Source organism: Chlamydotis macqueenii, chromosome 8 (genome assembly GCF_036417535.1).
Source record: "Chlamydotis macqueenii isolate bChlMac1 chromosome 8, bChlMac1.mat, whole genome shotgun sequence".
Lineage (NCBI taxonomy): Eukaryota > Metazoa > Chordata > Aves > Otidiformes > Otididae > Chlamydotis > Chlamydotis macqueenii.
The window spans coordinates 22,609,045-22,630,990 of record NC_141563.1 but is presented as its reverse complement, the minus strand read 5'-3'; the positions used below and the strand labels follow the sequence as shown (position 1 = coordinate 22,630,990).

At 41.2% G+C, this 21,946-nt stretch overlaps 1 protein-coding gene across 4 annotated transcripts; it reads right to left on the bottom strand.

Annotated features, from left to right (window-relative positions):
• Positions 1-470: 470 nt before the first annotated feature.
• On the bottom strand, positions 471-16,303 carry MCOLN3 (mucolipin TRP cation channel 3). 4 transcript variants are annotated; one of them, XM_086753078.1, is made up of 14 exons: positions 16,262-16,303; positions 13,399-13,628; positions 11,437-11,604; positions 10,733-10,886; positions 10,166-10,250; positions 9,989-10,085; positions 9,283-9,382; positions 7,156-7,268; positions 6,927-7,076; positions 4,869-4,997; positions 4,662-4,784; positions 3,900-4,106; positions 3,454-3,583; positions 471-1,777 (listed from the first exon to the last, which is right to left on the bottom strand). In XM_086753078.1, exons 2-14 carry the CDS (start codon positions 13,624-13,626, stop codon positions 1,758-1,760), a joined length of 1,704 nt encoding a protein of 567 aa, XP_086609204.1. In that variant the 5' UTR covers positions 13,627-13,628; positions 16,262-16,303; the 3' UTR covers positions 471-1,757. The 4 variants fall into 4 exon arrangements, 3 of the variants coding, with proteins under 3 accessions (XP_086609204.1, XP_086609203.1, XP_010114968.2); XM_086753077.1 differs by lacking the exon at positions 16,262-16,303 and adding an exon at positions 14,182-14,306; XM_010116666.2 differs by lacking the exon at positions 16,262-16,303 and adding an exon at positions 14,182-14,306 and having other exon boundaries at positions 4,896-4,997.
• Positions 16,304-21,946: the final 5,643 nt, after the last annotated feature.

Here is a 21,946-nt window from a genome sequence, read left to right as displayed (position 1 = left end):
TTTAATCTGTCAACAGAAAACACAGACACTTAATATTTGCTTTTGGAGGCAAGATTGCCTTGAATCTTCTTGAAAAGCTTCAAAAGTCTTCAATCTTAAGTGACTGTTGGAAGACAAGGACCTCAATACAGGAAACTTTCAGATACTGTGAATAATCTGTACTGCCTACACTTCGCATTTGGTTTGCCTTTGCTGAATTTGAACTTCAGGTAATGTACAGGAGCATTTTTAATTTAAGATTTAATACTTGCTTATTTGTTTCTGTGGGAAACTCTGAAATGCTGTTAAACAGCATCAACTGAGAACAGATCCTCACCAGGGTCCACAGGAATGATCTTGACTACAGGAAATGCAAGTTTACACGCTCCACATAGTTTCAGGAAATTGCATATTGCTATGAAAAAAAAAAAGTTCCTATATTAACCTGACAGCATATTTACTCTTAAGATGAATACTGCCACATTCAATACTTATTGCAGCTGGAAGTGTTTATTGTAGCGCATTTACAATGTGCAAACATTCAGACAGAACATGTTTAGTGTCCTCCACCTTTGGGCACAGCATTATACATTGTCACACACCTACAGGAATGTTGCTCACAAATGCAAGTTACCTAAGATTTGCTTCCCTTTGGTTTTCTATTCTGTTCCCAGAGTGAATAGACTATAGAAAATAAGGCATCCATTAAATGGTATCACAATCAACAGTGTATATAAACTAAGTTGTGAAAACTGAACTTTCATAAAACCTAATGTTTCAGACAGCCACTGACAGTACCAGGTTATTAGGCTGGTAGGAGACAGCCAGTTTCTAAAGTGTGGGGAGATACAACTCTGAGAGATGTTATCTTCTGTGTATTTAACTTAGTTTAGACTTCAGGTTTACAGAGTTGTGTACCAGAGGAAGATTTCAAATTAAAAAAAAAAAAAAAAAAATATATATTTTGAAAGTGCTTTTGTCTGACTTTTCCTTTAAAAACATAAGGTCAGCACACTGCAAAGCTGAAGACTGTAACTGATCCTACCCAGCACTGGATATAGGAGAACATTTACATTTCTCCACTCAGCTTGCCCCGCAAACTTCAGTTCTGGCCTGACATATCCCTGGCCTCTCTGAGAAGAGACTGCCACTTGCATCAAGTGGTATTTATGTTTATATAAATATTTAGTTCATGCTCTCAGCCATATTTGAATGACCTGTGCATCAATTCACTGTAATGTCTCCAGAAAAAAACCTACACTAAATTTCATAGTTTTAGTTTATTTTTACTGTGAGTGCAAATAAACAAAAAATGCTGCAGGCTCTAGAGTGGGCTTTCGTTCATTCAGTGACAGGTCAGCCATAGCTAGACAATGTCTGCAGCACTGAGGGCCAGGTTGGTGTTCAAAGTTGCAGTTGTCCAGCACTATTTCTACTTATATTTGAAAGTCCCTGCATTTCTAGTCTACTCACATAATCTGTCCAAGTCTCTGAACACAGACAGATTTTTAATGCCCTTTGCATTCTAGCACAATTTAACTGAGGAAACAAATAGAACAAAGCTAATAAAAAAACAAACCCCCAAAACCCCTGAGCTAGCAGTGAGAATGCCTAATCAGAAAGGCTGTAAGTTTATCATAAGCTTCTGCCACGGGCTTACACTGTTTTTTGAGAAAAGCAAATTCAGGCTTTAGGTATAAGGTTTTCGACCAACTCCAGTGTCCAGTTCTTGCAATGTGTGCTGCTTTAAAGCCTCCATGATACACTCCCACAATCCATCAAATACATTCACCACAATCTGTACAGGAGAGGGGGAAAAAGTTGTCAAGTGTATGCATCAAAATAATAGTTTCATTGTACAAGGAGCCTTAAAAATGCATCTGAACTATTTAATTACTAATCTGACATACACTGATAAGAAACTGCTATGAACTACCATAAAACATTTTGAACATGTGAAAGAATTAAGAGAAGCCTTGTGAGTCTTATAGGACCATATGACTTTTAAGGAGCGGAAGCCATAGAACTGATAATGCAACTTCTCGTTTGAGATACTTATTTATTCCTACAGATCATTTGTTTCAAAGTAAAACCAGAAGGCCACAGTACAGAGCTAATGGAGTCCAGTATTTACATACAACTGCAGTGTCAGCCCCTGGTCTAGCTTCTAGAGAAACAAACACACTATTTCCAGATAAAAAACAGTTTGTAACACTAACATGCATGATATGAGGCATGCATGTGGATGAAGACATTTGGCAGCAGGATAAAATCATTAAAGAGTAGGTAATCTGTTTAGGAAACAAGGCTCTGAAAGGAGGCACTTAGATGCCTACAGCTCCACTTGAGTCCAGAGCACTGCTGGCTGCCCAGTACTCCTGAAGAAAAAATTGCTTGAGAGTAATCAAGTTTTCCTTTTCGAAGGCTCTTCTAAAGTCTTGATCCCCTCCTCACAGTTAGTGGGAAAAGTATTACATCCCCACCCTGTCCCACCTCACGTTGCGTTTCTTGCCTGGTTAAACTGAGGTGTGTGCAGAAAAGGAAATTTTAACATGTCTGTGCCCTTTACCCAGGCACAAGATGCCCTGCTGTGCTTCGTCCCATACTTTCATCTCCAATAAGGCACTCGGTAAAAACAGCGGCTCTCTGCTCTGGACTGGCTCACAGCAGGTGCTGTTGTCTCCATGCTCTGAAATATGTCCCCATCTTCCCCTCCTCCTAAATATATTCTATCTGGCATATAAAAAAATAGCACACCAGAAAAGCCCAATACCAAGGAGCTGCAAATACCTTTGATCTTTTTAATCAAGCTACAAATATTTTAAGGCTTCCCCCACCAAGGGACTCTTCAGCAAGCAAGCCTGCCAGCAAGGTTAAATATAAACCATGTATCCTGCAATCAGTTTTCCTGAAGAAACAAAACTTCAAATAACTGAAGCATTAAGGCCTCCATAGTGGAAGTTAGGCAATGCTTTTCCAAGTGCTGTGATAGTATCTGAAACTGCATGCTGTCTTAAAACCTTGGCAAGCTGATTTTCTCCCCAAGTTTCAGGCCTGGTACCATTCAAGTCAGGACACCTTACTGCACAAGGTATCATTAAAAAGTGGGTAAGAAGGCACTGAATGAATTCTGTAAGTCCAGCCTATTGCAGTGAGTTCAGGAAATGTTAATGCTTGCATGTGATACAGGTAGAGTTCCCAAGTTACTGTACAGATTAGCTAACTTTCTGTACTATTTTTTGTATGTTATTATTAATTTAAAAGTTCCCTCACCTCTCCTAAGGAGTTTGTTAGCTGCATTTTGCTACAGTGCTCAATTCTAGAGCATTAGAAATAGTTTCTGATTTTTGTGGGCTTTTTTTCCCCCTCCACCCCCAAAATTAAAATACTCTTCATAAACATTATACTAGGGACATATTGTGGTGTGTTGCTTTTGCATATACCTTAATGTGTAATTTTAATATAGGTACATACCATTACAACAACAGAAGAGAGATGCAGAACTTTCCTCCTCTAACCTGTACCTGCCAGAGTTTGGTAAGTCTCTGCACTGTGATATAAATCTCTGAAGTTCTGTCTCCGGAAAGCCATCTTGCTGGTAGTGCTAAAAATTGATATTTAGTTAAACCTTTAACAAGGCCAAAACATACAATAACCCCAATCTTCGCCAGACCACTTTTCAGACATTGCTCAAGTCTGAAATTACAAGATTCATAGAACTGAATGTGAAATTACTGCTTTTTAGTAGATATTTACTTTCCATTGGAATAGGAAATCACATAGGCTTGTAGGAAAACTGAAGTAGGAAGGGATTAAAAACCTGTTGTCAACTGCAAGTCAAAATATTGAAGGAGATGAGAGTCTTGATAGCACCAATCTTGCATTTTTATTCCAAACAAAAAGTAAGAGTCCATGCTTACCTTAACAGTTTCATACGTATCTGTAATGAGTGCAATGAAGAGACTCAGCACCATATAGATGAACAGACTGATGAAGGAGTAGAGGTAGATCCTACTGAATAACCAAACCAAGTAACTTTTCTGCTGCATTTTTGCAAAGGTGGCAAACATGTCGTCTCCATTGATCAATGAAAAAAGGCATTCGGAAACCACATTCAGAGAGCGAAACTAGAGAGGAGGGAAAAAGAGGAAGAAGACAAGGACATCCGTCGCTGCTTTATTTGGATCCAAAGACTGTACATAACATGAAGATACACAGCTGATGACTGGCTGCCTCGGATCTCTTCGTACGCCCAGCGTATGACAAGGTGCAAACAGTAAAACATTTGAGGAATGAGCAAAGCTTATCACCTCCTGTACACATACACGTTCAATTCAGATAAGCCAATTTCACTTTTAAAAGGGATAAGGATAAAGTCTCCAAAGCTTTAGTCTGACACTGGTGTTCTGCAAGATGGAAATTATTTCTCAAAATACCAGCATATGATTGGGAGTCACAGCAGCTTCCACTTCTGACTCAGAGCTTTCAGAACTTGAGGCAAGTCTGATTGAGTCATGGAAATCAGCCTCCTCTAACAGGGCAGCATCATGTTGAAGATGCACTAGTTTTGTATTAAGGGAAAACTTGACATGGAAACTTTGGAGACAACAGTAGTAATCTCTCATTTGTTTGGAATCCAGTCTATTATTCAAGTTGTCTTTTTTTCATGTTAAGTGTATTACCTTCACATGGTATGGCCCCAGTACAATCCATCCACAGAAACAATAGCCCAGGTAGATCATAGCAGCACAACAGCAGAATCTCATCACGTTGGGTAATGCTGCTCGCAGTGTTAGGATGAGAAGCTGCACAAAGCAATACAAACAGTTAGAATTCAACCAGGAATTTCTTCCAGTCCTCTTGTAGCAACAAACAGAATAAATACCAACAGCACGAAGATCCCAGGAGATCCTTACATTATACTTCTGAAAGAAACCTAGGTAGCGAATGACTCCAAGCCACACAAGCATAGTGGATGTTCCTAGGAGTATGCTACAGACATCATAACTTGTCAGACTCTAAAAAAAAAGAAGAAAAAAAAGAAATTAAAAAAACCCCAAGGATTATAACAACTGACAGGTGACTCTTGTTACCACAAAGGTCTGTTAAGAAACATTGTTTTCCTTGACAATCTGTCCCATGAAAAGTTAGTTTGGGGCAATAAGCAATAGAGAGCAGAAGTCCCATGAAAGAGCAAGGGCACTTTCAAGTGTAACTCATTTTTCATGCCTTTACCTATGGCTGTTTGTAACACAGATTCTGACAAGACAAGCTTCATTTGCAGGGCCAAGACGGCAGCTGCACTGCAGGTGCAGGGACCCCCGCTCTGTACCTGGCTCACTAAGACCTGGAGAGTGGCACTGCAAACATTTTAATGCTGCTTCCAGACGTGCGGCCAGTGCTTCTGGAACCTGCAGTGACAGATTCCCCAGAGCAGCTTGGGAATCTCTCCACTGCACCCCAACAGACAGCGTAGATGGGACTTCAGAACCACAGAGCAAAGAAGGCAAAGCAGTTTTTTAAAAAAAACAGCACTACTTGTCAGCAGAGCACGGATAAATTCTACAGGGGATCTTGTTAGGTAGCTGGGAACTGTGAGGAGTAGAAAGTTATTAAGGAGAAGACTAATTAGCTTCTAATTAATTCTAACCAGAACTTCATTTATATTTTATTGGTGCTTCACTGTTTTTTTCCACCTGCACATACTGGCCTGTTTTCATCCAAGTTAGCATACACCCTGTTCCCTGAACTGCAGCTCTACTCTGAAATAGATAATGACAGCTTACTTGAATAAGAAGTTTTCACTTTTTTTTCTGGTTTTATTCCTCTAAAAGTTGGCCAATCATTTATATTAGCAGAATTCATTTACAGCTTGCCAAAAAAAAAAAAAATTAAGCTACTTGAATGTGAACTTGTTATTCAGCCATTAACTTTCATACAGTAACATGGGACAAGATCTTGTTATTATGGTCCACAAGGCTTGCAAAATGAAGTGAAATGTACTTACAGAAAAGAGTTTTAGTAAAATAGTATCTTAGAAAAGAAACATATATACATATATGTATTTATATATATAAAAGATACTGGAATCCCAAATCCAATCCTGTTCTTGTCTTCAGTTCTCCCAAAGCAGGATCAAGGGCACCATTCCCTTAGCCAACTTCCTCAGTTTCTTTCTACTCCTAAGAACTGAGTTTATAATTCCTAAGGTAAGATAGGGCAATTTGTACAGGGCATTTATGACAGCCAAGCTGTCACCAGATGGATTTCAGACCCATCCTTGCATCACTACTGTCCAAAGTCTGTTGTGTTGCAATGTCACACTCCAAAGTCTGCTACAGATTTGGTGAACAACATTACCTGAATATTAGTGTATTTCAGGATAGTATATTGCAATAATTTTTCTTCCCTAATTCTGGTTGCACATAGTATGTTTTAAATTTCTTTTTTTTTCTATATCATAGAAATTGAAGGCCTAGAACCCAGATGTGCCTGACTGTTATGTACATGCTGGAAACCGGAAGCTGGGAAATCAACAAAGTTATGTTTAAGGAGTCTCTGTGCTAGTTAAACATTTGTTAAATGGGGAACAGAAAGTTAATGCTAAATTAAAAAAAAAAAATCCATCAAATAAGCAAATATAAGTGGTCCTATATGGGAAAAAGAGGAAGGCAACAGTCATAAACTTTCAGAGATTAAGTTAATTATATTCCTTGGAGTCACAAAGGACTGAAGATAATTAGAACTATAATATCTAGTGATAGATGGAGTTTTTAAATCTTGCAACTGGAAACAACACATCTCAGTTAAAATTCCAGAGGGGAAGATAAGAGTTTTAAAATGTCATGCTACTCAGAATCAAGTATAGCCAGCCTAAAGTCCTCTGAGAGATTTAAACCCAGTTGGGACAGAAACAATCAGTTTTGCTTCCAGTGTACAAAGCTTACCTTGGCTTGTATCTCCATCTTTAGAGTTGATCCAACAATAGTTAAGACATCACTAACCATAATCAGGATGTACCATCCATTGACAAATTCCATCTGATCACTGAAAGATACTTCTTTCTTGTAATAATACAGGAAAAAGCTTACAAATTCCTAGGGGAAAGGAGGAAAGAAAAAAGTTAATCAGACTTACAAAGACATGAAGACTTTTCAAGCACAGAGTTATACCCACCCTTTGGAGCTGAATTCCTTTAATCACTGATCGTGTGCAAAGGATCAATGAGGTCAGACAAGTCAATATAACAAAAGCATCGAAGATCATCATGTAATGAGTGTTCTTCTGTACTGCAAGAACAAAAGTGTACCTGTTTATAATCAGATGCATTTCATCTTGTTGATCATCTTGAGTATTGAAGTAAGAATCAAGTTTTGATGTTAACTGTTTATACAACTGAATGAAGAAAAATCTTAGCATTTTTCCCATAAAAGTTTACCTATCTGACACATTTTCATGAGACACACAAGTACATCTGCACTACAGATACCACTTCAGTTAATTTAGGAAGGTTGATACCATGTCAAAAACATACCAGAGTGTGAGTGCTTCTTACTGACCTGTGTAATTAGCAGTGGGAGTTGTCCATTTTACAAGCACTGGAATGGCGTTTGGAGTGACAGAACTTGTCCAAAAAAATAAAAAAATAAAAAAATCCCAGGAACTTTACAGTATCTATCTTCTCTTCCAGACCAGTATTTGACTATCAGATAGATTTTCTGTCCTAGAGCAGGACAGATAATTTGCACTGCTGCTCAGCTAACCAAGACCAACATTGAGCTAGATATGAGTTCTCCATCTCCTATGTTACTAAAATTCACATTCTTTATCAACTGGGGTCAAATTTTGCACCAGATGTACCACTACACCTCTTTTTGGTTTTTATATCTATCATACAGCTGAAACTAGATGAGACAGTATAAGGATTAGATTTTTAATGCTAAGAGTGATTGTTTGAGGAAAAAAAAAAAAAGGAACAAATTAATGCTAAATTTGAAAGAAGATGCAGCTATTCTCCAAAATGGGATACTGAAGTTCTAGTTGACTTCACAAACTGCACAACTCAGAAAAAGCCCACCCACTTCTTGCTTATACCAAAGTCACTAACACTTGTACTGTTGCCATTCAAGTTGGTTTTGCAGTGTGGTCCAAAACAGCAACAGCTTGTTATTGTCCAATTGCAATAATTATCTTTGTATTTTTCCTTGGCTTTCAGAAAATAATACAGGCTACTCTAGGAGATTATTCTGAAAACTCTTATAGAGGCAATCTACATAGGTATCAAATGTGGATTATTACAGAAGCCTGGTATCAAAACCTTCTTGTACTGCTGCACTAGCAATCTGTTGGAGGCAGCGTGCCATCTGGTGTGCATTTATAACACGGCAGCTAGCAAAGCTATTTAATAGAAGTGTTTAGTAGAATAGGTGTTTGCATAAGTGGTGTGTTTTGTACTCTGTGATGCATTTCATTAAATTCCCCAAAATTAATTCCAATCTGGATCTTTAAAAAAAAAACCAAAAACACCTTCTCTTTTTTCACTACCAGTTCTTTATTTCCTAATGTAGGCATAGCAAGGCAAAAGTGGCAAAGGAGAAAAATGGACCTGATTCATCCTATTGTTTCCTTCAGAAAAAAAAAAAAAATTAAAGTGAAATTTGAAGTTCTAGAAAGCTTCTGACTTTCAACGACATTATTTTCTCTAATCAAAAAAGATCTCAGAAATGTTTTGACCAGACCAAATAGCTGCCAACAAAGGGTGCTCTTGAGAGTAACTATTTAAGACATTATTTAACCATACTGTGCATCTGTTACACCCAAATACACACCAAACAACATTTAAGCAGCAGTAAGGCCATTCCACTCTAGCAAGCCTTAACAACAGTGCTTCCTTATCTTTTCTGATGCTAAGTCCCAGAATAAGAGTGAATCAGTTTCAACTTTCCAGCACTATCATGTATCCTGTTGCCTGGTGCTAGGAGAACAGTTTACAGCCCCACCTTAAGCAATGAGCAGCATAAGTTCAGTAGCCAAAGCTAGAAGGATGCACAGTGAGGTGTGGAAAAATTTTGGTTTGACAGTATCTGGTGGTGCAAGGTTTGGGAACTGCTAAGGAAAGTAATGGTGTGGCTGGGTTCTGAGGATTTCAGAGCAGAGGCTGAAGAACAAAAGGATTTAGAGCACACCCACTAGAGAACATATGTCAATAGTACCTTACCTCTTAAGAAAGAAAAAGGTTAACAAACATTGTGCTAGCGTGGCAAAAGTTTAGCACGAAAATTTGAACACATTTATGTCACTTACTTGATCCAGAAACATGCCAGTCTTTACATTCCCTGATCGCTATGTCGTTGTCTAGACTTATTTTAATTCTTCCACTATGTGCCTTATTATCAAACACTATCTGTAGTAACAAAAAGAAAAAAACAACAAACACACAGTGCGTGTCTTTTAGAAGTTCAACCATTACATATGTAGCACGCTGTATGGCTAAGCTTGCATAATGATTCAGAGTAATTCTCCTAGGGGAGCAGTTATGAAACTTGTTTAAGGTTAAGGTAATTCCAGTTTATTCAAATAAATGCTGTCAAAGTGAAAGACAAGTCTGGTGAACCATGTATTTGCCACAAATTGCTTGATCAGCTAGATACTAGGTGAAATTCTTTTAAACTACAGCCTCATTCTTTTATGACCTGAAAACAACCTTTCCTAGAAGCATCTCTCTAAAGAGAAGAGTGTATGCTTTCATTATACTTCAGATGGATTAGAGCACAAAAGGCTGGAAGCCAGGCAAGTGCTTCAGGACCACATCACAAGCACTCAAAGCTTAACCTCCCACAGTCACAACTGGTGGTTATTTACAGGGTACACTAAACCATGACAGAGTGAACCAGACACCACGGGGGACCAGTCAATGATGCCCAAAACATCTGCCCTGACTGCACATGGTAAACCAGCAAGAAAGGTTTCTCGGTTTGAACAGAAAGACACGTGGCAGGCTTCCATGTACCGTCAGAGTGAAATCGTAACAGTCCGGGAGCTCATGATGACGAACGGTCTGGAGGTTGATTGCCTTCAGATTGAACATGAGCTGCACCGTCACAAGCCTGCAACAGAGCTTTGTATTAGCTTTTCACTGGTAAAATGCACAAATACCCCAATACAGGAGGTGCTGATTCCTCCTCACCGGTGGAAATCCAGAGTGAAATTCAAATTGTGCTTTCCCACTGTTGTATTTTCTAACGGCGTCATTGGCTCAATGTACAAGCAGTCTGCAATGGATAAGGACTGACAACAACATCTCACGGGTTATCACGCTCTTTAGCTGTAATCTGCCTTTTCCACTCCCGAGGCTGGAAAGAGCTGTTGACTACATCAGGCAAGATAGCATGCTTAAGTGAGGAGTCATTTGGGAAGTTAGCTGACAAATATATTGGCTTCCCTGAAGCAGCCAAGTTATTCATCATAAATTCATAGGGAAGGCTCCTGAAATTAGCCCGAAATACTTGTATTAGATGGTCAGCAGCGCTAACGGCTCATCACTTGTTTTGTGGCACCAGACAAAAAGGATTGTTATCTTGGAGGTGAGGGCTAGAGGTTAGTAACACAGTAGTTTTCTTGACGGTTTTGGCTGGTAGTAAGTTCAATATAGATCATTTTATAGGACTATACAGTACTAGATATTTAGAAGAATTCATCATAAATGTAGGGTCCCTCCTCCCAATAAACTGATACAATAGATTAGATTCATTACCAGTTACAATCTCTGGGTCTATATCAAAGGTGTCATTTCCAGGACAGATAGTTCCTCGCTTGTAGAACTGCTGACACACAGCCAGAGCTGTCTCTTCTGCTCCCTTCTTCTCATAAGCATGGTTACCAACAGAAATGTTGGGCAGCTGTAAGTACTAAAGTTCAGAACAAACAGACAAACCAACTTAGATGGCACCAAAACTGTAAGTTTCTGGGGGAAAAAAAAAACCAAAACCCAAACAACCCAGAAGTGTTTGGATCTGTGCCATAACCCATCTTTTTTATTTAAAAGGTCACCTAAAGAACACGGAAACCTACAACACACTACAGCTGAGTCCTCAAATACTTTAAGATGTTTGACAAAAACAGTAAGTGCAGGATTTGGATCTAAATACCCTTTTGGTTTTTTTTTTTTTTTTCCCTCTTTACAGCCTTTACTACAAAGCCTGATTTGTTATTTGCCAAGCACTCTGGCTCAAATCCAAGGCCTGCATTTAGTGCAGAATTAGCGTATTGATTAGCTTTAAGGATGTTGCCACAAGTACAATGCTCTGGCAACAACAGAAAACCTGAAGAAGTCAACATTCTCGTCTTAAGCAACTGGCACAGAAGCTCAATTTCAGACACCATCAGGGCAGATGGAAGAAGAAAAGGTACCCAGGTAAAAAGCTTATGTATTGTATACATTGCAGCAACAATCCTTACCTGATTTATTGCAAAAAATATCTGGTCATAGACATCTGTTTGTGTGTAGACCGCATAGGTATCATCCATTCTGTCCATGTACCCTTTCAAGAAGAGATGTTTGAATGCAACGGTGTTCTCTTCTTTGAAGGCAACCACCATTTGATTGCTCAATCCAAAAACCACCAGCTGAAAGAGACATTTATATTTCCTGTTCAAAGACAAAGTTGGCTTCTGGATTAACATGTGAATCCTGTCCTGCAAACAGCCACTCTTCCATCACGCTGGTAGACATGGCACTTAAATGCAGGTTACTCCATTTCACAGCTGGTCAAAAGAAAATTTGATTTTAGGAAACAATGAGTTTCAAGAATGTTCCTTTAACATGTTTACCAGCATCTTGGCCAAGGAGTCGCATTTTTACAAAATAAGGATATAATCTCAAATTCAAGCTACCCATATACTGTTACACGCGCTCTGTTAGTTCAGCCTGACGTTAGTATGACTTGCCTTGGGGAATATTAGTGTACCTCAGCCAAAAAGGCAGGACAGAACTTAACCAGACCCCACTTTGAAGTTCTTACTCCACTGCAGAAAGGTAAATTGAGGACAACTCAGAAAAACAAACATCCCTCCCTCAGGTTTGCTTTCAGAATAACTGATCAAAATTATGCTTGTACAGGATAACCTCTGAAGCTGTTAAAAAATATATTGCAATTGTTCATGCAAAGTTAGCACAAAACCCGCTAGCTACTACCCAGGCTGGAAAAGGTTTCTAGAAGAACGTGATGCATTGTTTGTGAGGGCTCGCAATTCTCTTCAGTGACTATTGTTTCAAATCTACTGTCAGTATTGTGAAGAAATTCATCAGAGATAAGTCTGAATTAGTAATCTACAGATTAGTTTTATGGCCACAATGCAAACTGGATATGGAGGTTTTGATAAGGATAACTCAGTTACAGAGATACTAAAATGCTCTGTGGGCAAGCTCAGTGTGCCAGGCACATGGGAATACACCAGCAAATCAACAGTGCTAAGATTGAATTACCTGCTGGCAGATTTTCTCTGAAAAGGCTAAATCAGCGTTAGTTTCTTTCTTATTTAAGTTCTTCCACCATCAAGTTTTATTTTTAGTTGCAAAATAGGACAGATGACAATGAGAATGATGATAACATTTCAAACTGAAGCAGTGAATAAGGGGTACAAACATACTGCCAGATGTATAGCAAAAGAACTGTTCCTGCAGTTTGTCCCATCATTCATGCAACCATGGAAAACATTCTTCTCCATACTTGTATTGTCATGGCACTGACACCACCATAAATGTAAACCACATGTGAGCACCTTTGAAGGATCATCATCTGAGGCGTTAGAAAGATTTTATGAAAGACCTTCCTCCTCCTTAACCACAGAACTTTGAAACAAACAGTTGCGTTTTAGGCAGCAGATAAACATGTTCTGTGAAGTCTATGGTGCAAGGCTGGGTGAGAGGAAGAATGGGGCAAAATTTCTGGTTTTTTTCAAGTTAAGAGGTTGTATACTCTGCACAAGGCATAAGCAAACATGAAAAAGCTACCCATTTCAGTTTTTAGCACTGTGATATTGAAGCACAAGCGACTGTTGCTTCCCTCGAACACAAACACAGTCAGAGTGAAGAAGGTACTGGGGGAACCCATGTGTGAAGATGCCATCCTTTGTGGGGACAAAAAAAAAAAGGAAAGAAAAAAAAAGTATAGTAAAACATAAAGTAGAGCCCATAAACATGGTTCCTTTTATCTCCGCTCTTAGGAAAGCTATCTTTCAGTCAATAGTTTTAGGAGAAAATTATGCCATCTGAGATCTAAGCTACATATGTGCAACTAAGATGGTTTTGCAGTCTATCCGCTTCCTGTCACTGCACCACACCAAGAATGGCATGTCACCTGCACTCCTTATTTTAATTCCTGTGGGCCAAGAAGAGTCCTTGCTTCCCTAGTTACTCACCTGAATAGTAACCATGGCTATTTTGAGTAGCTGAATCCCAAGTTTCCAAGGTTTCCTGCCCCGGGCCCAGAATTTCTCACATGGGTTCATGAAGAAGAATTTTAACTTCCTTCTAAGCTGGTCTTCCAAAAGCCCTTCCTGTGATACTGACAGGTGTCCTTTGTAGCTGCAAAGATTTTCATCATCGTGAGCACTGCAGCTGCTCACAGCCGCTTCAGGATTTTCCATTTCTGAAATGAAAAGAAGGCCACATCAGTGGGAAAACATGTGAGCACGAATACAGTAGCATCAGATCAGTCTGCACCGTCAACCTGGATGCCAAAGATACTTATCTTCTGTGAAGGGCACTTGCACATACCCTGAACTTAAGACCTTCCTAATATTACACGTGTCCTGCAGAACCCAAATACAAGTTTGGGCAAGCTCTTAAATTTGCAGATAGGCTGTCAGGACGTTTATTTTATAGTGGAATTTCTGTCCCTTTGGAATTATGGAGTCACTTGCTGAAAACATCTTCCTCTCTCACTTGCCAACAACATCATATCTGCAAGACATCCTGATTCATTTCTTTCTGTGTCCAAAAGAGTACCAAAAGCCTCTCATGAGTGTATGCTCTTCTGGAAAACTTACCTACTTCTGTAGCTAGTATTTGCCCTTGCTGTCAGCCTGCTGTCCAGTCCTTGACAGAAATAGAATTTTCAAGACAGACAGCATTTTCCTTACACACTAGTATTAGCATCGTTTGCTCTTGGAAATGGAGACCCAGCATGCCAGATAACTTACCTGAGTGCATTATTTAGCAAGATTATCTGTTTCTTCGGCCATAAAAGACTGAATGCAAACCAATGGTGATCATGAACCAGACAAAAAGACCAAAAGGTAATTGTATTCAAGCATCGTGATTAGCTGAAGAGGCTCACATTATAGATGAGTATGATGGGAAAGATTAGGAGAGAGCCCTATAAACACAGTTTGAGACATTACTCTCTGTAGGGTTCAACATGTCTACATGTTAATCTGCTACTAACTTCACTGACTCCCAAACATTTTATAAATGCTTTATAAAGAACTCAAGAGATACCCAGGAATATTTATTTCAGATAAAAAGACTGCAGACATTAAGAACAGAGGAGACAGCCTAGGTTGTGAATAAGTGTAAAGATGTGCCATATTACACAAATTATTATTAATTTGCATTAAAAAAAGTTTCTTATATAACTCAAAAACTCATCCCCAAGATTAATTTTTTAAAATGCATCAATCACATCCACTCTCCTCAAGCAGCCACTGAACACACCAGACGGTAAGTCTGTTTTCAGATATGATTCAAGACCTTCAGCTTCCCCAGCTGTCAGAGACGTCAAGGAAAGTTTTGAATCAGCAGTTTAACACAAAAAATAGGGCCATAAATAGGCGTAAAAAAAAAAAAATCAGCTCCTGTTTTATCAGGCCACAGTTTCAACTCATCTTTCTTGCAGCTGATCAATCACTTCTAAGCGGGGCTCTCCTCCGATACTGCGATACTCCCGCAGCCTCTGCCCTCTCCCCGCCGCAGGGCACCGGAGCCCCCGCCGCCGGCCTCGCCCGCACCCCGGCCCGGCGCAGCGCGGCAGCCCCTGCCCCTCCCGGGCTCGCCGCGGCCCCGCTGGGCGCTGATGGGTCCTGGCATCCCAAAGCCAAAAGCCTGGGGCGCAACCCCCGGGCTACCCGGCACCGCTTCGTGCTTTCAAAGAGAAGGCGTCAGCATACCTGCCAGCGGGGCCGCGGCACTGCGGGAAGGTGCTGCTGCTGCCTGGCCTCCCACCCTCGCAGCCCCCGGGGCCAGGAGCTGCTGCCGCCGCGGGGGCGGCCCTGGCAGCGCGGAGCCCGCCCCCGCTGGGCGCCCAGCCGCTCCCGCCCCCGCGCGCTCCCAAGCGGCGCGGCGCCGCCAGGAGCAGGGCTGCGGCGGACGGGGGGGTCCGCCGGCGCGGGCCAGGCTGGGGGGCTGCGCTGGGCCGGGCCGGGCTGCGGTGTGCAACCAGGCAGCCGCTGCGTCTGTCACCTTCTGCTGCCCACCGCCCTCCAGCCGCACATGACTGGCGGCGCTCTCTGCCCCATAGACACTTTCTATAGGGCGGCAATGCCGTCTCCGGTTTCATTAACTGAGGCTGCTGCATGGGGAGAAGACAAGGTACCGCTCATGTTATAATTACCTGTGTCCCATCTGTAATAAAAAAGCCCTTTCAGGTCACAGGACGGTAGTTAGGAAGGGCAACCAGCGGTGCAGTGAGCTAAGTGACACGTCTGAGTTGCTTAAGTCGTTCCACTTACTTGCAATTAAGCTATTAAAGTCATTAACTGGACTTCAAGGAACCGGGCTCCCGTCCCGGCTCTGGGCCGGTTTCACGGCGCTGCAGCAGTAATGGCTGTGGCCTGGCGGGCTGCAGCGCCCGCGGTGAAGGGCGGGTTCCCGTCACTACGTCCGGCCACCAGCAGCCCCCATCCTGCGGCGAGTACCCATGCGAGCACTGGCATGAAAAGAGGAGGTAAAGCCAGGACAGGGCAAAGCCGAGGGGAGTAGCGGGCACTTTAACAGAGGGGGTTTCCTGGCTGCAGAAGGGGACACGGCGGACAGCACGGGCCCCTGCTGCCCACCGTCAGGAGGGCGATGGCAGTGGCGGTGCCGCCACGGACCAGCGCCGGGCGCTCCGCGAACGCAGAGGGAAAGACGCTGGGGGGCTCCTGTGTTTTCCATTGCAGCAAAGCGAACGAATTACTTTTATGCATCAAAAATATGAAAGCTGTGGAACACAAATTTTCATATTGCCAAATCGTATCGAATCACCTAAATCCCCTTCCCAGCTGAAGACACTCGCAGCGCTGCCTGGCAGCTAATGGCGAGGGGAACGGCGGGTGGCTTCTCTACCACTCGCGGCCGCCTACAGAACCCATCATGCTCTACTCCGCACTCACCCCGGGCGGCAGCAAGCCTCACGCGCACAGCATGCTGGGACGTGTAGTTTTTCTCTGCGCAGCTGCCTCCCTGCGAGGAACCCCCAATAGCAGCTTCCCCTCGTGAGGGAGGGTTTGAAGAGCAGAACGGTGATTGCCTGGCAGAAACATCAATCCTGGCCCGCCCCGTTGCCCTGACAACGGCGCGGCGCCAGGGACGCGGCGGTGCCGGGGCCGCGCAGGTAGGGACGGCCGGGCAGCGGCGGGGGGGACCCGGCAAGGCGAGGGAAGCGGCCCCGCTACGCTAGGGGACACGGGTGAAGAATGACCGGCTTGAGAGCACGGGCGGCAGCTGGCAGGGAATACCCGCTGGGCCGGGCCGGGCCGGGCCCGCCTCAGCCATCTCTCTCACCGCGTCACCTGCCAGCGGATCAGCCCCTTCCCCTGCCCTCCGGCCCGTGGCGGGGAAGGGCCCGGCGGGGCCTGGAGGCTGTGCCAGGGGCTGGAGCGGTGCTGGCGGGGGAAGCCGGGCTCCTCGAGGCGGGACGAGGCCACCTCGGCGCCCGCAGGGCCCCTGGGCTCCTGCGAAGGGCCTGCAGATGCCGACCCCGGCCCGTCTCAGCGCACAGCTTTGCTCCGGCTAGCTCTCACAGTGCAAAGAGGAGATGATTATTTTGCTTACCTTAGAAAAAGAAAATGGGTAAAGTCTTATCTAGTGTAAATCTTTACAATATAACATTTCAGGTTCAAAAGTCGTAACAAGAGAACATATGCTACTATTTGCTTCCTGAGGGGATCACATTATGACAACTCAATACCATACATATTAACTGTTGAAGTACCGACCACATTCTCAGTAAATTTTAGTAACCTAGACCAGCAGTACTGGCTCACACCAGAAGTTCTGTCTGGGCAGTAAGAGCCCAGATGATAATGAAGCCATACTTCCACTCTTTGCACCCCTTTTTTCTTGGTTTTATGGCCTCATTTCTATAGCCAGAGGTATTACCATTATTTTTACTAGCCTTCAATTTTTCGTCTGTCAATTTGCCCTGTGACATTTTGAAATTGTGCATTTTTGGCAGCTATCCTGTCCCCAGGCAGCATGCTCCATAATTCAACTACCTATTGTGCAATTAAATACTTCTGTACTCCTTTTGTTTGTTTTCAGTCAGTCCCTTGGAAAGCTCATGTGATGCCCGCTAGATCTTGTATTACGAAATACAGTGAATAGTCATCCCCTGGTCACTTTCTCCATGCCTCTCATGATTTTATTGACTTCTATCACATCCTCTTCAGTCCAGGCTAAAAACAAGTTTATTCCTATTACAAACCATGTTCCATGTCTTCAGTCATTCATGTTATACCTTTTCCAGTTCTATTCTGTTTCTCTTTGAATGGAAGAAAGGAGAGAAACAGAACAAAGTATTATCCAATGTTTTAACGAAGTTTTCCATTTTATTCTCTATGCCTTTCTAATTAATTCTTAATCTAATTTTACATGTCTTGTACTTATCATGCCAGAGCCTGTAACTACCTCTATTGGTTTCTATCAAATAACAAAATCTACACCTGGTTCCGATAGGCCTAATTTAATGAAAAGTTGTATGTGTGAAATCAGGCACATTCAAATAGAACTATTTGTATGCTGAAATGATTTAGCAGTTGCCAAAACTTCTGCTTTACTCCCTACAACTTAAACAATTAAATTGTGTCCAAATATGCACAAGCTGTTTGTATTATTTGCTCTTTGCGTAGAGCAAAGTAGAATAAATTTAATTAAAGGGAACACTGTATATGAATTTCTGCCGAGAATAGGTCATTCTCAAGATGGTTTAGAGAGAGAAATGTGATTTTTAGCTTGATAGTGACACAATGGCAAAAAAGCAAATAGCACAGGTTTTTGGTAATTTCCTTGTCGCTTTTGTTAAATGGAAGTGCACTCAATTCTTCTGTCATTCCAAACTGTAGTAAATTACAGTGCTAAATTAGTAATGCACATTGGCCTGACCTTAAATCATTCAATCAGGCAACTAATGAATCATTCTGTGTCCTCAGTTCATCCAGCATCTTTTGTAGTACTGATAGTTAATTAACTTTCCCCTTTTGCGGTACCTAGCAACTTCACGGATTTGTTTTATAACTGTAAATGTTTCAGTACATTAAGTGATTAGGAGAACACTCTGATCTTATTTTTCTCTTGAGCCTAATGTTCAAATTATTACAGCCATCTGTAAATAAACTAGGCTACAAAACGTCAAAGTTGTCAAATATTTGCTTGGGCTTTAGCAATTAAATAATGTAACAGTGTGTTCCACTGAAAAATTGCTGAAAAATTAGACTGAACGTATTTAATGAAATTCTAATATCACCTACTTTTTAAAAATAAAATACATGGCAATGTTTAACGATGATTTTCAAGAGCTATTCTTTTTTGTAGGTTTTGCACTCTTAAATTTTTCAAATTATGTTAATTTAAATGTTGTTTTCAACCTCTCTTCTCAATCACAGAATCATGAATTTATATAAGCATTAATCAAAAGGCAAAATACATTTGCATGTTTCTGGAAAAATATGCATATTAAAGTCCTTTCTAAATGAGCACCATAGAAATATCCCTAGGAGGATAGGAACTAACCACAGATTAAAGAAATTATCTCTTTTTTTTGTCATATTTTCAGACAGTCCTCCAATATAGACACCATTTATTTTCATGGTTTTCTTGATAGGATTTGGTACTTTGTTTAAAAACTTAGAGAGTGGGAAAAACCAAACCCCCGAAGTAAGAGGTAACTTCTGAAAATACTAGCTTTTATCTTTCACATTAAGAACCATTGGGATTTTTGTTCCTTTGTTTCTTTTTTGGAAGAGGAGAAATGCAAAAGATTGCTCTTCAGTACCTATTTTAAAGGGCTCAGTGCATGTTGGTTTCCTGCAGGGAGCACCTGGGGGTTAGTAGCGTAATCCTGTGTTAAAAAACAACTTTGCATACATACTTTGTAAATGGCTATGGACTTGATTACACTTCCAGAGAAGTTTTTAGAAGTTCTGCCTTTGCTTTCTTTGGAGGCCTTACATGCTTCCTAACCACTGACAATCATATGCCCACAGGATGACAAATGGGCAGAGGTGATACAGCACTAGAGATGCTGTAAAAGGATATAATTACTTTGTACTTTTCTATCTGCTTTCCAGCTGGTGAGGTTCTTTGCACCACAGATAGAACCATGAACAGCCCTACTGATTGCTCTATTCATTTGCAACCCTTAAACAGGGATACTTTTTGTATTAACATATGCATATATGTACATGCGGTCACCGACACTGCCTTCACCAGCACTGCCCTTCTCTGCACAGTGCTGTGTGTACCTCTGCACTTCATTCTTTCAGTAAAGGAGGAGGAACTGCATTTCTGGGAGACAGTTTTCAAAAGTTTAAACTGTTTTCATAGGTATAATATACTTTAAGTCAGTCAAAGGAAAAGGGATATTTTTTACTCTCAAGTTACTGTACTAAACATAGGCATGTGACTTATCTCAGCCCTCTCAGTGTTTTCCTCTATCCATGTGACTTAGGGTTTAGGTTACTCAGAAGAAAGAACTCAAAATTTCCAAATTGGCTTTCTTTCAGTGTATAATTAGGAAATGGTGAAGTAAGACAACGTGACTGTAATATATAGGAGATGGTTCATATTGTCCTTCAACTAATTTTCAAAATAGCTGGCCTCCCCTCCTGTCCTGGAGAGCTGTCTCTTTTATCCAGAGGCATCAAGGTTGGTTTCAAATTAGAGTAGTCACAGAATCTATTTATAAAACGGCTCACAATTTGTTTTACATAAAATATACAAGGAGATGGATAAGAAATAGCTTTGCATGTTGTCTGGTTGTCTGTTTTTTTTTAATAAGGGAAAATTAGCCTCTTTTAACCATCTGAATTGACATGCACTTTAAGTTAGGTAGCCCTAAGTGTTTCAGAACTATAAACTAAGCATGTTGTTCAGTGCAGAGGCTCCTTTGAAAGATTATAACTGGGAAAATATACTGAATGTTATGCATAAATATATTGTCAATGTTTGTAGTCCTGTACTTGACAAAAAGACTGTGAGAATGAGGGCTGGAAAAACTCCTTTCTCCTTAAATTCATTATATAGGACTTGTAGGGTTTTTTTAATCTTCCAAAAACATCATCCCTTGCAAGGCAAAAGTTTCATAATTCTGAAACATTAGTCTGTTTTGCATTGGTATTATCATTGCTTTTTGGAAAAAGCAGAAGATTAAATTACTACAGTTGTTCAGATGGATTAATGAAGGGGGCTGTATTTGCCATAATGATCAAACCACAGAGAAATGCACATCCTATGGATGCAGCTTGTCATCTGTGATATGCAAGATGCAGTATGATAGAGAAAAGAGCCTGAGGATTTACAGAGTGTATTCTCCTATTTTGATTGTAGTGAAAAAGAAAAATACGTCTCTGTAATAAGAGGGTCCGACTCTACTCCCATTAAAGTCCCAGCAAAATTTACCTTGAATACATGGCCAGTTAACATAGATTCCAAACGCAGGCTATACCACTGGGCTATAATCCATAACCTATATCTTGTCGTCAGTGGCCATCTCCAAACTAAAATTCAGATTGGAAGCTAAAATTATATTGCTTGCTTCTGGAGTATTTGAGAAGTGTGTTACAAAACAGAAAAACACTGCTTCTCAGTCTGGGAATGAAAGACCGTCCCAAAGGCAGGATGACCATGGAAACTGCAAATGTACAGGCCACGGCGTGTTTGTTTTAACACTCACGCTATTTTAGGTTTTTCATTGAGAAAGACTCAAGACAGAACATTTATTTTATAAACTCACCTTTTCACCTTAAGCACCTTGACAGTAAAGAGGCTGTTCACATGTGCAGGCAGACAGGCTGTGGCTCCTGTAAGAGTTCATCAGAAATCATTATGTCACGACACAGTTCTTGAAGGTGCAGTCTCTTTCTGTCCTGTAAGTGCAACTGGTTTCTTCTTACTATTATTAAAATTATAATAGTATCCAAATACTGTAGGTGCTTTGTAGACATTTAAAAAATGGTTCCTCTCCCAGTCAGTTTACAGTCTTAAAAAAGAGTGGGAACACTGAAGACAGAAGACGCAAACAGACTGAGAGTCCCATTGCCCTTACCCTAGCTGAATGCCTCTAGCTGTTCACTAACACTATCAAACAATTCCCAATGCTTTTCCTAATAATTTGGACCATCCCAATTTAGTTGTTCTACCAGCTGCTGTGTGTGTACTTTCCACGTGATGGTGCTGGCAGTGCAGGATGTGCTGTCCAGTCTGACCAGTGGGCAGGCTGTATTGCATTTCCCTCTCTGCAGTGGAACTGAGCCTCTTCTACGCTGCTGTTCTCAGCCTTGTTCTGGATATTGGGAAGACGGAGAGTAAATCAAACATGAACAGCCTTCTGTACAGTATCGTCTCCAACTGTGTGGTTGCTACATGTAATTACACATACAACTTCTTTCCAAGTTTGTTCTTCAGAGAGCTACACTGGAAAATGAACTGGGAATAGAAAAGCACAGAAATGAGTGATGATTTACACTTCAGGACACTGAGACAAACCTTTAC